The sequence below is a fragment of the Pinus tabuliformis genome, chromosome 5_2 (assembly GCF_031772625.1).
Source record: "Pinus tabuliformis cultivar Carrire ecotype Pingquan chromosome 5_2, CPIR1, whole genome shotgun sequence".
Taxonomy (NCBI): domain Eukaryota; kingdom Viridiplantae; phylum Streptophyta; class Pinopsida; order Pinales; family Pinaceae; genus Pinus; species Pinus tabuliformis.
In genome coordinates, this window is record NC_142306.1 from 530075118 (window position 1) to 530089571 (window position 14454).

General features: G+C 39.1%; 1 protein-coding gene across 1 annotated transcript in view; it reads left to right on the forward strand.

Annotated features, from left to right (window-relative positions):
* The window catches only part of LOC149160061 (uncharacterized), a 208047-nt gene extending 195636 nt beyond the window's left edge, over positions 1-12411 (forward strand). Inside the window, exons 8-10 of the mRNA XM_089436603.1 lie at positions 11253-11444; positions 11649-11744; positions 11846-12411. Of these exons, the coding sequence (XP_089292729.1) occupies positions 11253-11444; positions 11649-11744; positions 11846-12241 (684 nt within the window). The 3' untranslated portion in view covers positions 12242-12411. The remainder of the gene's footprint in view (positions 1-11252; positions 11445-11648; positions 11745-11845) is intronic.
* The last annotated feature ends 2043 nt before the right edge of the window (positions 12412-14454 follow it).

Here is a 14454-nt window from a genome sequence, read left to right on the forward strand (position 1 = left end):
TGCAACACAACAGTCTATGTCCAGAATAGAAATCCTCATAGGGCATTGGGCAAGATTACTCCGGATAATGTCTTCACCGGAAAGACACCTGAAGTTAGCCATTTCAGGATATTTGGGAGTTTAGCATATTGCCATATACCCGAGGAGAAAAGGAAGAAGTTAGATCAAACTACAGAGAAAGGATATCTAGTGGGATATAGCGAGAACGCTAAGGCATATAGAATCTATCTTCCAGGGAGCAGGAAGGTAGTAGTTCAACGAGATGTGAAGTTCATGAAAGATAGGGCCTTCAGAAAATCTCGAGAAATGCCTTCCGAGGAGTAGTCAAAATATGAGCCATTGGTCAAACCACTTCAACCAGCGGAAGCCAAGAATTCTCCCTCAGAACGGGAAGAATCACAAGAAGAGGAGGAGATAACAGATGCACTTGCTATCAGAGGAAGAACGAGTCGGGAACTTCGACAGACTGGATGCAGAAGATTTCATTGAGAAACAATAAAAGGGAGTGAAAACAGCCAGATAGATATCAGGCCTTAGTAGCTCAGGATGGGGAGCCTTCCCGTTTTAAGGAGGCCGCTCAACATCAAGTTTGGATGGATGCGATGGTAGAGGAATACAACTCTATAATGGTGAATGATCTCTGGGAAGTAGTGTCTAGGCCTCAAGACAGATCGGTGGTAGGTTCGAGATGGATGTACAAGATTAAATACACTGCAAACGACAGTGTGGAAAAATACAAAGCCAGGTTTGTGGCTAAGGGGTATGCTCAAAAGGAAGGAATTGACTACGAAGATACCTTCGCCCCAGTAGCCAGGTATCCATCTATTAGAACTGTGATATATCTTGCAGCTCAGATGGGATGGGAAATTCATTAGATGGATGTTAAAACGACATTCTTGAACGGAGTAATAGAAGAGGAAGTATACATTGAACAACCATAAGGATTTGAGACACATGAGAAGAAGTCTCATGTGTGCAAATTAAAGAAAGCCTTGTATGGGCTCAAACAGGCACCGAGAGTGTGGTATGGTCGAATTGATGGCTACTTGCAGAAGATGGGGTTCGTCAAGAGTAACGTAGATCCAAATCTCTACTATTTGGTTGTAGAGAATGAACCTCTAATCCTAGTATTATATGTGGATGATCTCTTCACGACAGGATCATCCAAGCTCATCGAGGACTGCAAGAAGAATCTAGCCACATAATTCGACATGAAGGATTCGGGACAGATGCACTTTTTCCTAGGCTTGGAAGTTTGGCAGTAGAAGGGGGAGATCTTCTTTGGACAAGGGAGATATGCTACAGAAATTTTGAAGAGATTTAGGATGCAGGGCTTTAGGACTATGGCTACTCTAATGATCACCAGCTGGAAGAAAATTGATGCATCAGAAGACAAGGATGTTGATCCCACCTTATATAGGCATCTCGTAGGGTCGTTGGCAACAACCAAACATGTTCTCAGATATATACAGGGAACAGTCGACTATGGACTCTTGTACACCAGGAGTAAGGATATCAGATTGAGTGGATTTACTGATGTAGATTGGGCTAGAATTTCAGTGGATCGGAGAAGTACCTTTGGGTACTGTTTCAACATTGGCTCGGGAATGACCTCCTGGTGCAGTAGGAAACATAAATCCGTAGCTCTGAGCTCAGTTGAAACAGAATATATGGCTACTAGCACAACTTCGTGCAAAGCCATATGGCTTAGAAAACTACTTGTGAACCTATTCAGAAGAAGAATGGAAGCGACCAGGATCATGTGTGATAATCAGAGTTGCATCAAGCTCTCTGAGCATCCTGTATTTCATGATCGGTCAAAGCACATTGATATTCGATGTCACTTTGTTAGAGACTGTGTCCAATGAGGAGCTGTACAGTTGAGCTACACTCCTACAAGAAAACAGGTGGCAGACATCCTTACCAAGGCCCTTGGAAGAACAAAGTTTGCTTATTTCAGGGAGAAGATGGGGATGATAAAGAATCCATTTTAGTAGAAGAAATGGGCATGATGTTGCAGTGCAGATGCAGTGTTGGAAAGGACCAGCAACAGCACGAATGTAGAGGGAGTTGCAGTGTTGGGAGGAAGGACCAGCAGCAGCACGGATACAGAGGGAGTTGCAGTACAGATGTAGCAGTGGCAGTGGTAGAGCCATGGGCAGCAGTACAGGATGCAACAATGCAGAGGATGTTGGGCAGGAAAGCCGAACATCAACACAGGAACCGGTGTCATATAATCAGGGTGATGCTCAGTGGTGGAGTATTACCAGAGCACATTCCTTGCTAAGAGGGAGTGTTGATTTGGGGTAACATCGGATGTGCTCTAGCCATGAAAATTGGTGGAGAGGCTAAAGCACATGAGATCTCCAAGACCCAGAAATCATTTTGGAAAATTCCATCCGAATGAAGAGTTATTAAAATAATTAATATTTTTAATGGGTTCCTAAGTCTAAACTTAGGAAAATAAAAATATTAATGGGTATTAATAAAGATAAGGATGAGAAGCTTCTAAGAGACGAAGATCAAGTCTATTTTAATCTTAGCCGTTTATTAGGGACTTAATCTCGGCCGTTGATTCATCAACAGGAAAAGTATAAGAGAAGACTTGAGGGTCAGTTGGAGATACACTAAGGGAGACCAGTTAGTTCGATTTCTGAAGCGGGGCTTGCTGAGAATTTCGAACTAGAAGACTAGATTGCAGCAAGAGGTAGCGAGTATGTAACAGAAAGGCAGGGACAGTGCTGGAGGACTAGACAGAGATCAGAGAGGCAGACGGGGAGCCACTCAGGGAGACGCAGAGGCAGCAGGATTGCACAGTCATTGGAGGGCCTGTATGGGTGATGCAGAGAGGCCAAGTGCTGACGTAGAGAGGCAGAGTGCTGATGCAAAGGGACTAGGATCTGCGTGGAGGCTAGCTGTATTGATGCTGAGCCTAACGAAGGCGCTGAAGAATTTATCTCTGATGGGTGAGCCAATTTGGCACCCTAGTTGTACTCAAGAAAAGTTGATTAATAAAATACTCCTCTGTTGCACTAGTTTTCCCGCATTGGGTTTTTCCAGGGACAATCGTCCAAAAATTACTGTGCTGATGTGTTTGATTCTTGTGCATGTATTTCTTTTTGTATAATGGTGTGATATTTGCAGTAGAATTTATTTTAATATTTATTGAAGGGATTTCGTAAATAACTTATTGAAGAATAAGTAGGTAAAATAAATCAGTTGCTGCAGTGGTGATTCGAGTAATCGAATTCTCACACTACGTGGCACTGCGCTGCCTCTTTGAACCTCTCGATGCCTTCTTTGCCTTGCACTCCCCGGAACTGGAAAAATCCCCTCCAGTCTACTATCCCTGCCCCTCACTGCAAGAAGATCACTCGATTTCTCTCCGGCAACTCAGCGTTGCTACTCTTGAGAAATTCAATCTCTAGATCTCACTATCTCAGTGTGTTCTCCAAGCGCCCATCAAGCTTCTTCTTATAATCTCTCATTGAGTTTTCAACGACCAAGATTAAAACATAATCAAAGGCTAAGATTAACTGGGAGTTGATCCTTGTCTTCTTCTAGAAGATTCGCACCAGATTTAATTAACACCCTTTACTTAATCACATTTCCTAAGTTTAGACTTAGGAATTCATTAAAAATGATTAATTATTTTAATTAAACCATATCTAGGTGGAATTTTCCCAAATGATTTCTGGGTCTTTGAGAATGCATGTGTCTTAGCCTCTCTGCAGAATCTCGAGGTTAGAGCACATCCGATGCTACAAAAATCAACACTTCCTCTTAGCGAGGAATGTGCTCTAGTGTTGCAACCCACTGAAGCATCACTCTGTCTTTGCACCATCTCCTGTTGCGCTGTTGATGTCTGGCTCTGCTGCCCATCAACTACTACGCAACTCTGATAAATGTTGCATCTGTACTGCTCCTGGCCTTGTTGAACTGCTGCCAACACTGCATCTACACTGTAACTCTCTCTCCATCTGTTGCTACTGCAACTGCAACGGAAAATCATCCAAAATATTGAACCAAATGTGATCAGTACGATGCATTTATCACTTGAGTCCTAATTGCTGCTAGACACTGCACTGTCATAGAAGCGTCTGCGTTGTTGCTGACTCTACTCTGTGCCATCTTCATTGCTGCCAACTTTGCTTTGCGCTGCTCAATCTCTGGTCGGGTACTAGCTATTGCATCTATCACTCTGGCACTTGACTGCATCAACTGCCACTGATCCACCCTGCTACTGCATACTATGGGTTCCTATAGCAAGGTATTGATTCATGAAGTGGACCTCCTCAAGAATCCTGACCATCTTGTAGCTCTTTGGGGCTACAACTCGAAATCACCCCACCTCACCCTTGGAGGTAACTCGATGATCATGACAAACTAGTCCTCCCATCTGGAGGACAGCCTGTCGATCTCAATAGATGCAACCTGCTGATCCTGCTTCTCCTCCTTGTCCTTCTTTCTGAGAAGACATTGAGTGTTGTAGTGGCCAAGCTCACCACACCTAAAACACTTGATCTTTGAAATGTCCTTCTTCCTCCTGTGTTGCTTCTGTTGCCCCTTAGATGCGAGGGCCACGTCTTCCTCTTCCTTTACTTGGTTCATCCCATTGTTGCTGCTAGCACCACTGATGGTGCTCTTCACCAAATCTCGCCTCATCTCCTCTTGCTGCAGATCAGCCCATATGGCAGTTTCTCTTTGCCCAGAATACTCTGGACGAAAACTTGCCATTCTTCGGAAACGCTGTTCAGAGCTAATTGTACAAACTCTGTAGGCTGGGGCGTTGTCCCTACTGAAGCCAGCTAATCTTGGACATCCTGAAGCCTAGTAAGGAAGGCGTCTATACGCTCCCCTTTTTGCATCCTCGTGCATCTCAGCGTCTCATCAAGATACATCCTCCGCTGCTCGGAAGAGCCTTCGTATAGTGTAGCTAGTGCTTCCCACATCTATCGGGCGGTATCTTTGTTAGCTATGTGAGATACCATGTGATCTCGAACCCCATCGAGAATCAACCTCTTAACTTTCGCCATCTCCTTGGTGTCTTTCTTAAGTATATTTGTATTGCGAGTACAGCTACCAAACTATCGATATAAGTTTTGAGATCATGCTCATCTAGAAGGCAAGAAATTCTAGCCTTCCAGATCACATAGTTGGAGGTTCTGTCCAACTGATCTTGATCTCTCAACCCAATTGATGCCATCTCTCTGAAAATGTTGAATTCCTCCTCTTCTCCTCTGCGCAGCTGTTGCCCAACTATTCACAGTCCCTTCTGGAGTGAGAAATCCCGCACATAGCTACTGCTGCTTTGCTTGGAAAAATCGAACTTCTTGGTTAGAAGTCCCTTGAGGAAAGAATTCCCTCAGTGTGTGCTCTTCTTTCCTCCAGATGCTCTTTGCACTAGCAAACTGGTGCAAAAATTTGCATCCTAGCTGAAGATCTGCTATGCAAGGAAACCGCTGCTACTCCCTCTGCCTCTGGTACTCTTCAATCTGGAAAATTTTATTCTTTGTCGACTCACTCAGAGAAGTAACATTTCCATGAAAAACTGACCCTCTTGGCCAAAGAAATATGCTATCCTTGAGGGTTTCGAATTGCTGCCTATGCAGAAATTTGAACTGCCTCCTTCCTTCTGCGCTGAGCTCTCCTGCTTACGATTTGTGCTCTAATACCATGTGAAAAATCTGTGACCCGATTTCCTATTGCAAAATTGATTAAATTTCTCCTACTTGTTAATTTTTGAATCAAATTATTTATAGTGTTACACAGTAAACATCGAAATAAAATCTACTGCAGCCTTCAAAACATAAAATACTATGGAAACAAAACACTGCATAGGAGAGAAATACACACACACACACAATTACACCATTGTTTTTGGACCAATGTCCCCAGAAAAACCCAATGTGGGAAAGTTGGTGCAACAGTCGAGGGTTTTATTATTATGTAGTGATTTCTGAGTACAAATCTTTAGATGCCCAAACTAGCAATCGAATATAGAGAATAAATTGGCAAAGAGGTAGTGAGAAATATTCTCACACTATTACAGGCGATCTGAATCTGATCCAGGCTCTGGATGGCTAGCCCCACACTATCTTTGTGTAGTCTCTGCATGGGCTTACGCTGCCTCTGCGTCACAACTTCTAGGAGCTGCGTCACCCTTCTAGCTGATTGATTTGCTGGTTGGAACTTGACTCTCTGACCCTTTGGTCTCACACCCTAGTTTTTGACACTAGATCTCGATTGCTCCCAGCAAAAGTACAAACTCCCTTTGAAGCATTGCACTGCCTCTGCGTGGCACTGCGCGGCCTCTCTGAACCTCTCAATGCCTTCTCTGCCTTGCACTATCCGAAATTGGAAAAAGCCCCTCTGGTCTACTATCCCTGCCCCTCACTACAAGAAGATCACTCAATCTCTCTCTAGCAACTCGGCGCTGCTACTCTTGAGAAATTTGATTTCTAGATCTCACTATCTCAGTGTGTTCTCCAAGTGCCCATCAAGATCCTTCTTATAATCTCTCGTTGAGGCTTCAATGGCCAAGATTAAAACATAATCAAAGGCTAATATTAACTGAGAGTTGATCCTTGTCTTCTTCTAGAAGATTCGCACTAGATGTAATTAATATCCTTTAATTAATCACATTTCCTAAGTTTAAACTTAGGAATATGTTAAAAATGATTAATTATTTTAATTAAACCATCTCTAGGTGGAATTTTCCCAAATGATTTCTGGGCCTTGGAGAATGCATGTGTCTGAGCCTCTTTGCAAATTCTCGAGGCTAGAGCACATCCAATGCTACATAAATCAACACAATAAATATATTAGACCATTTATAGAGAGCGAGAAAGCTTTTCATAGAATGCGAGTAGCCTGAGATGTCGAGACACTATGGAGTTCGTGACAGAGGAGAATGCGAAGAACAGGTCATGATACTGTAGGAAGCGAGGTCCAAAGAAGTCATAAAAAATATCAGAGTCATTCAAGCTCTGAGGAAGCTATCAAACCCTTAGAATTATTGAACCACAAAGATTGCCATCCGAAATTACAGAGGTATGCACATAAAAGAGTCACCCAAAATTTCTGAGGTAGATATCCGAAATTGCAAATTCAAATTCGCACTTTTAGGGAGCACCCTAATGGGGTATATATAACGATTTGTTATAGATGAAAGGTCACAACCCTTGGGTGAGCTGATCTTGAAGCTGACCTTTAAATTTGAATTTTAAAATTAAAAGATTTCCCTCCAATTACATATTGAAGATGACTTTGCATATTTTAGGCTGGAGATGTTAATAATTTAAATTCAAAACTTTGTCAATCAAATAGAATTCACTTTAGGGAATCAAGGGAAATTCTTCCCTAAGTTGCCTCATAAATTTAACACTACATATGCTTGAGTTTGATCACTTGATCCAATGTCGTTCTTTGCCTTCAATCTGGTTTCTTCAATTTTGCATAATGACCATAGATCATTGAATGGGGTAGTTTCCTTCTTTTCATAGATACTTGATACAAAGTTGCCCCATTCATTAGGTAGTGCATTGAGCACAATGGTGGTCATCTCTCGATCAAACATTACTTCTCCTAGCTCTTGTAGTTGATCTCTTATTTGAGATACCCTCATAAGGTATGAGGCTACCCCTTCTTCCTTTGATACCTTCATCTTGTATAGTTTGGTTCTTAATGATATAATTTCTTCTTACAGAGAACAATTCCACCAATTTTTCATAGATATCTTTCGCTTTCTTCAACTTTGCTACATAAGGTATGAGAGAATCCTTGATTGACTCTATGAGGATCCTTTGAGCCCTTATTTCTCCTTTCATGTACTTTGATAGTGCTTGAGATTGCTCTTGTGATGGTTTGGTGATTGAACCCTTTAGATATTCAATAACTTCATTCTCCATGAGAATTCAATCTATTCTCTTCTTCCATGCAAAGTAATTTGATGTCCCAACAAGTTTGTTGTTCTCCTTGTAGAAAGAAGTCATTTGGTTTGTAGGTTGAGACATAAAATATAAAGTACTTACTTTTCAAATGAAGATACCTCCTTCATGTTTTCTTCCACTAGTTGCTTCCTTGATGATGTCTTCCTTCTTCAAAGATGGCAATGCTCCTTACTCAAGATAAAGAGGAGATGAACTTCTTCAAAGATGTTTGAGATGAGATCCTTTCTTCAATAAGAGGAATAAGAGGGAGATCTCATTGATTTTCTTTGATGATGTTGAAGTGCTCTTCTTGCTTCCTTTGGTTGATGATTGTAGCATGTGGAGGGTTCCAGGAAGACTTTAAGTGTAGAGTTCTTCTTTCTTGAATAGAGGTAGGGTCCTTGAGGTCTTCTTCTTCTTTTGTGATGATCCTTGTGATGTGGTGGATAGTCCTCCTTGATGCTCTTCTTCTTGTTGATTTCCTTGATGCTCGGCCTTTATGTATTCTTCTTTGATTGGATGATCTTGAAGCTGCCTCTTCTTCTTGTCACCTTAGCTTTGATACCATGTTGAGAAATCAAGGGCAGCTAGATTAGGGTGATTTCTCTTACTTTGATCACTGCTTGTGATGTTCTTTTACTTGATGTACTTGTAGTTAACTTATTATTATCTTGATTATTATAGTGTTCTTTTATCATCAAACAACTACCAAACAATTGTCATCAATGAGACAAGAGGACACAAGATATAGGCTGATAGCCAAGTCCAAAACCTTTCCTCTTGAGAGGAAAACCCACAAGAATTCTTCTCTTCTTATAGAATATTCAAATGACGAATTCCAAGACCTAAAACCCTTGATAATGACCCCTCCAAGACCAAGTCAGCGTCTCCTTAGATGAAACTTCTCTTCCACAAAGTCAACCCAAGTCAAACTAGCTTCACACTTCAGATTTCAGCCTCTTCTTCAGTTTTAGGGTCACTGCTTCAAGTCTGCATTTTTCGGCCCTCCTACAATCTATGTAATTTCGCACATGTGAGTGGTTTAGGGCAGAATTATGTTCCTTTTCTCATTCACTTGGCTTGATCCTCTTCCCTAGGTAACTCGGCTTGCAAACTGATCTTCTTGACACCTTATTTTCGCTCCTTTTATGTGACTGCAATTCGGTCTTGCTGCCACTAAAAAATGCCCTAATTATCTTCACACGTGTGGTAGGAATAGTCCAAAACGGTCCTCTAAAACTTCGGTCTTATCTTCTCTTTATTCTCCTCTTCTTCGCTCTTCTTCTAGATATCTTCCTTGTTTTTCAACGAGTTTATTGGATTAGCTATCAATGAGGTCGAGTGCTTCTAATAAATAGGCTTCTAGGGAGCCCTAAATAGGCCGGCTTGACATCTCTTGTAGGCCGACTTGATCTTGGAGGGTCTTTGTGACACAAATAAATTTCTTTGACTTCATAAATGATGCCCAATCGGGTCTTTACATATTACAATGACTCTTTGACTCCTAGACCTTATGAGAAAGCCCTAGAAGCACTCAATGGGTGCTTGACCTATAAATAAAATGACCTTGAGCATGAAACCCATGCTACAAAATAATAATAATAAATTTTCTTTCTCTTTACATCAAGTACATAAAATCAAGATTACATTGGACATTATGAAGACTGAACCTAGTTACATACTCAAAATTATTGTTGTGCAATAGGTAATCTTGCATGATGTTTCCTAGCACTTGTCCTTGAGGAATCTTCTCAGAAGCTTTAATTCCAGAGTACAAACCCTTTTTCATGTATCAAATGGGTTTTTTAGTCTTGTATAGCTTCCTTGAAATTCCTCGTTTCAAGACTTACACCTATACAAGTACACCTATACAAGTTGGTGCCCCTTGTATTCTTGGCCTTATGGTCACCTTGGTCACAAATTTCATCAATGGTGTTCCTTGGTTCATACTTTTCCCTTCTGAAATTAGATAATAATCTGATGCATTTGATTCCTAAACCCTTTGTTGAGAGGATTATGCCCTTCTTTTTTTCTTTCTATGAAAATTGAAAATTCTACCCAAAAACCTGGTTGAGCACTCTTGTTTGCTTGTCAACTGCTTTTTTATTTTTTATTTTTTGTGAAATCAGAAATCTGTCCTCTCCTTTTTGAGACATTTTTTTGGCTTAAAAGGCCTTTATTTTCATTGGTTAGGGTTAGAATAGCCTTTTTGGGTTAGGTTAGATACATTTTCTCTAACTGAAAAAGAAGGTTGCTGGAAATGCCTAGCAGCTTCTGGTTGTTTCTAGAAGCAACCAAGAAACGGTTCAAGTGGTTCGAAACAGCCAAAAACAGGCAGAGCCTTTCCAGCATCCTGGAAATGTATTGTGGATCATTTTTTGGGTGCGTAAGTGTGTTGGATGCTGAAAGAACATCTACTAGAAAAGGTTTATGGGATGAGTAGTTAATGAACAATGACCCGTTACCTATTAGAGCTATCTAGTGGAGGAACCCATGCATGTGCAACTGTTAACTGTCCATTTCCATCATTAAGAGGGCAGTTACCAAAAGGACTTGACTTTCATTCAGAATTTCAAATTTCAAGACTCTCAAGGGCTAAAACTCCTAAAGAAAAGGCCGTGACTGCTGATAAAATCAGTAAAAGTTGTAAAAAGGACTCCTAATTTTTGTATTTTTTTAAATTTTGCCGATTTTTTTACTGATTTTTACTGATTTTATCCCGATTTTTACCCTTTTTTCTTTTTCTGGACCCTCGCCAATTTAATCCCGATCGCGATTATCGTAACATTGCTGCTGAGTGCATGATCCTGCATAAAACAAGCTACGAGTTTCCTGGGCAATGAAACTGTCAATACAGATGCATCTAATTGTACTGTTTACATATTTTTGTACTTTCTTTATGTATTATATTTGACACTAGGAGTAAGGGTGTGATTTTCAAAAAATACAGAAAGATATCTAAGTGATAAGCTTAGAAAAGAAAAATAGCAAGAGATATTTGTCACCAAAACATGGCTTCTTGCAATCCATCTACAGGTCATGAACAGGAATAAAAATACAGTTGGAAAATCAAACACAGAATCCAGAAGATGCTATTTTTAAAGATTTGAACTTGCAACGTAGGTGGTTGACCATATGTTCCCATGCAGCGGTTCATTTCATTTCTTTGTGGTTACTGTACTTTTGAATCACACAAAAATTAACTCACAAAGTGATCTCGATGTATAGAAGTGAGTTACAGAAAAGGGAAATTATAATATGATAACCATGCACAGAGCTGCAGGAGAGTGCTTCTAATTAATTTGCCATGTCATCATGCAGAAAATTGTGGCCTCATCAGGTGCTTTAGCAGCTCGTCATGAGTTTTCTTCAACCACAAATATTGGGACAGTAGATGTAATGGCTATTCGATTATGGTTGGATTCATTTATTCAACTTAAAAATCCTTCTAATGTTCTTTCTGGCATTGGACCTGGTATTGGTGCCACATTATTTGACCTTAATACTTTGCAGGTACCAAACTGGGGTTTCTCTTTCTACTTTGCAGTATTAAGCAAAATTTAGTTAAAAATATGAAAACAGTAATCTGTTAGAAATCTTAGTATTTAAAAGAAAATGACATTGTTCGAACTTCACCCCTTATTGAGAACTAACTGAATGCCTCATTACTACGCTGCATATATGATATGCATGCCACTTGAGTATTGCATTTGTCAGGAAGAGTTTGCAAAAGAAATGGGAAGTGTCCTGGAGGTTGATCTGTATCATGCAAATCCATTTATGCCTTTGTCAGATAAGGTGGTTATTGAGAAGGTATAGAATTCCGTTCTTCCCTTTTCTGATGCATTCGGTCTATTAAATAATGTAATTCACGACTCTTGCTGAGATAGTTATAACTCATCTTCTGTGTCCAGATCATGAAGTATTTGAGTCAATGTGACGAACGTTTTGGGGACACTCAAATTGTGGACAGTAGTGTGCTTCGATACAAAGAAGCTGTTACTCTTTTTGGGCCTGGTTCACACCAGTATATGGCATCTACTAAGACGAGTTTCTCAAATCTATTTATTGCGGGTGATTGGCTGAAGCAAGGCCCGGGTTCACATGGAGCTCGAGGATTGTCTCAGGAGAAATCTTATGTCTCTGGGCTAATAGCTGCAAATGCAGCTACGAGAAGTCTTGGGATAGATTTCTGTGCAAACATAATTGGCGTGGAAGAAGATGAACCCCATGTAGCAGTGGCAAAATCGACAGCGAGAGAGATAAGGCAGACTGCACGGAACTTGGGTTTTGACTTCCCTTTCCTTTGAAAACCACAATACGTGAGTTTAAAGTCTAACATGCAACCATCTAATGATTTTTTAAGCATTCGATCAAAAATAAAATGACAAAATAGTGGTTAGGAACTGCTTAGAATCCATTAGCAGAACAGAGAGTGCATACGCTTTTATGAAACGAAAAGTAAAATCTCAATTTGATATGTTAGGAATTTTCTATCTTATTTTAATGCTTAGAGGGTGACCTTAGTAAAAATGTACCTCTCACTTAAGTAAAATCTCAATTTGACTTGTTAGGAATTTTCTATCTTATTTTAATGCTTAGAGGGTGATATTGATGATAAGGATCCCAATATAGGCAATGGTTTTGATGATATATAAATATTTGTTGTAGCATGATTTTTTTTTGGACTATAGAGGTCATCGAGAACCTCTTTGTTGATGTAATTTTTTTGTTTCAAAGATGGATTGTACTTTATGCTATTTTGGTTATATGCACCCTTGCTATATACATGAGAAAATTTGTGTATTTGTGTATAATGGTTTGGATACATATGAATGCGCATGAATATTTATGTATTTATTGGTCCACTGGGTTTTTGTTCTGGTTTTTTTTTCAGTTCCTAGTTTTGGCGTTGACTACTTCGATGACCAGTCTAGTTCTAGTTTCTTTCCAGTTCCTAGTTTTGGTGTTGACTAGTTCGATGACCAGTCTAGTTCTAGTTTTTTTCCAGTTCCTATTTTGGCATTGACTAGTTTGATGACCGGTGTAGTTCTGATAACATTAGTTCATTGTCCATTGTTAATTTCAATTTTAACTTTTGAGTTTTGACACTAGATACTGAAGGCCTCACACTGAGTCATTGACTCGTTACTCTTTACTATTTTTGAGTTTTAATAATTTCAATTTACTATTCCATTCTTCAGACTTTAATATTTACTTATTTTCTTATTACTAATCAGATTCTAGAATAATGAATGATGAATTTAAATCAATGCATACAATTTACTATTTCTATATCATTGAAACATTTATGATGTATGAATCATGTAGTTCATTATTGAATTTGAATTTGAATGATGTTTTTAACACACACACACACCTCGAAATTTAGGGGTGCTCCCACACGTCTCCCCTGTGTGTGTCCCAATTCATGCATCTCCCTGAATTTCCTTAAAAGTTAGGGGTCCACATTTCTACATCTCGTCTCGAAAGCTTTGTGGAATATTCTCTCCAAAGGATTCTTGAATGCATCTCTTCATATCCAACTATAGAGCCATCTTTGCTTCTAAAATATAAAACTTGAATAATTTTCAAGTTTGTCAACCCATTTTGTTCAAATCTGTCTTGTGTCATACTCATATCAATTCATGGTACATGTTCATTACATTATCATTTTATTGGTAAAATTTTAAAATCTCCCTAAAATTTAGGGGTGCTCACACATCTCCCCTATGTGTCTCCCCATTCTTACGTCTCCCTGAATTTCCTTAAAATTTGGGGGGTGCTCTTATATGTCCCTTTGTGCATCTCCTTGTTTCTACATCTCCTTGTCTCGAAAACTTGGTGGAATGTTCTCTCCTAAGTATTCTTGAATGCATCTCTTCATATCCCAATATAGAGCCATCTTTACTTCTGAAATATAAAACTTGTATAATTTTCAAATTTGTTAACCCAGTTTATTGAAATCTATTTTGAGACATACACATCAACTTATGGTACATGTTCTATTACATTATCATTTTATTGATATGATTTTCAAAATAAATGAAATTACGCAAAGAGAAGCTATATGTTTTTGCAAAGACATTGACTACTAAATAATAGTTGCTCTCTTTAATACTATACAAAACTTCTCAAAATATTTGTATGTACAATGTTGAATACTTTGTTGAAAGTTTAAGATGCATTGAATTAAATAACCAAATATATTGTTAATGAGAAGATACTTTATGAGGTGTATGACATTTAGCTCTTAGTTTATACATACATCTTCTTATTTATTTTACCCATTCAAGGAAAGGTAATGCCTATATGGCTTACATATTTTATAAACTTGATAATTTATTCTTTGCACATTAGAATTTCCTTAATGTTGTTTGCATTATTCAATGTATTTTATCTTGAATCTTATGAGGAGTTTCTTTGTTTAAGGGATGCTCTTCATATTAGTCTTTTTGTTTAAGTAATATTTGAATTTTATTATACATTTTTTGTTGCAAGATGGGACAACTCAAAACAAATA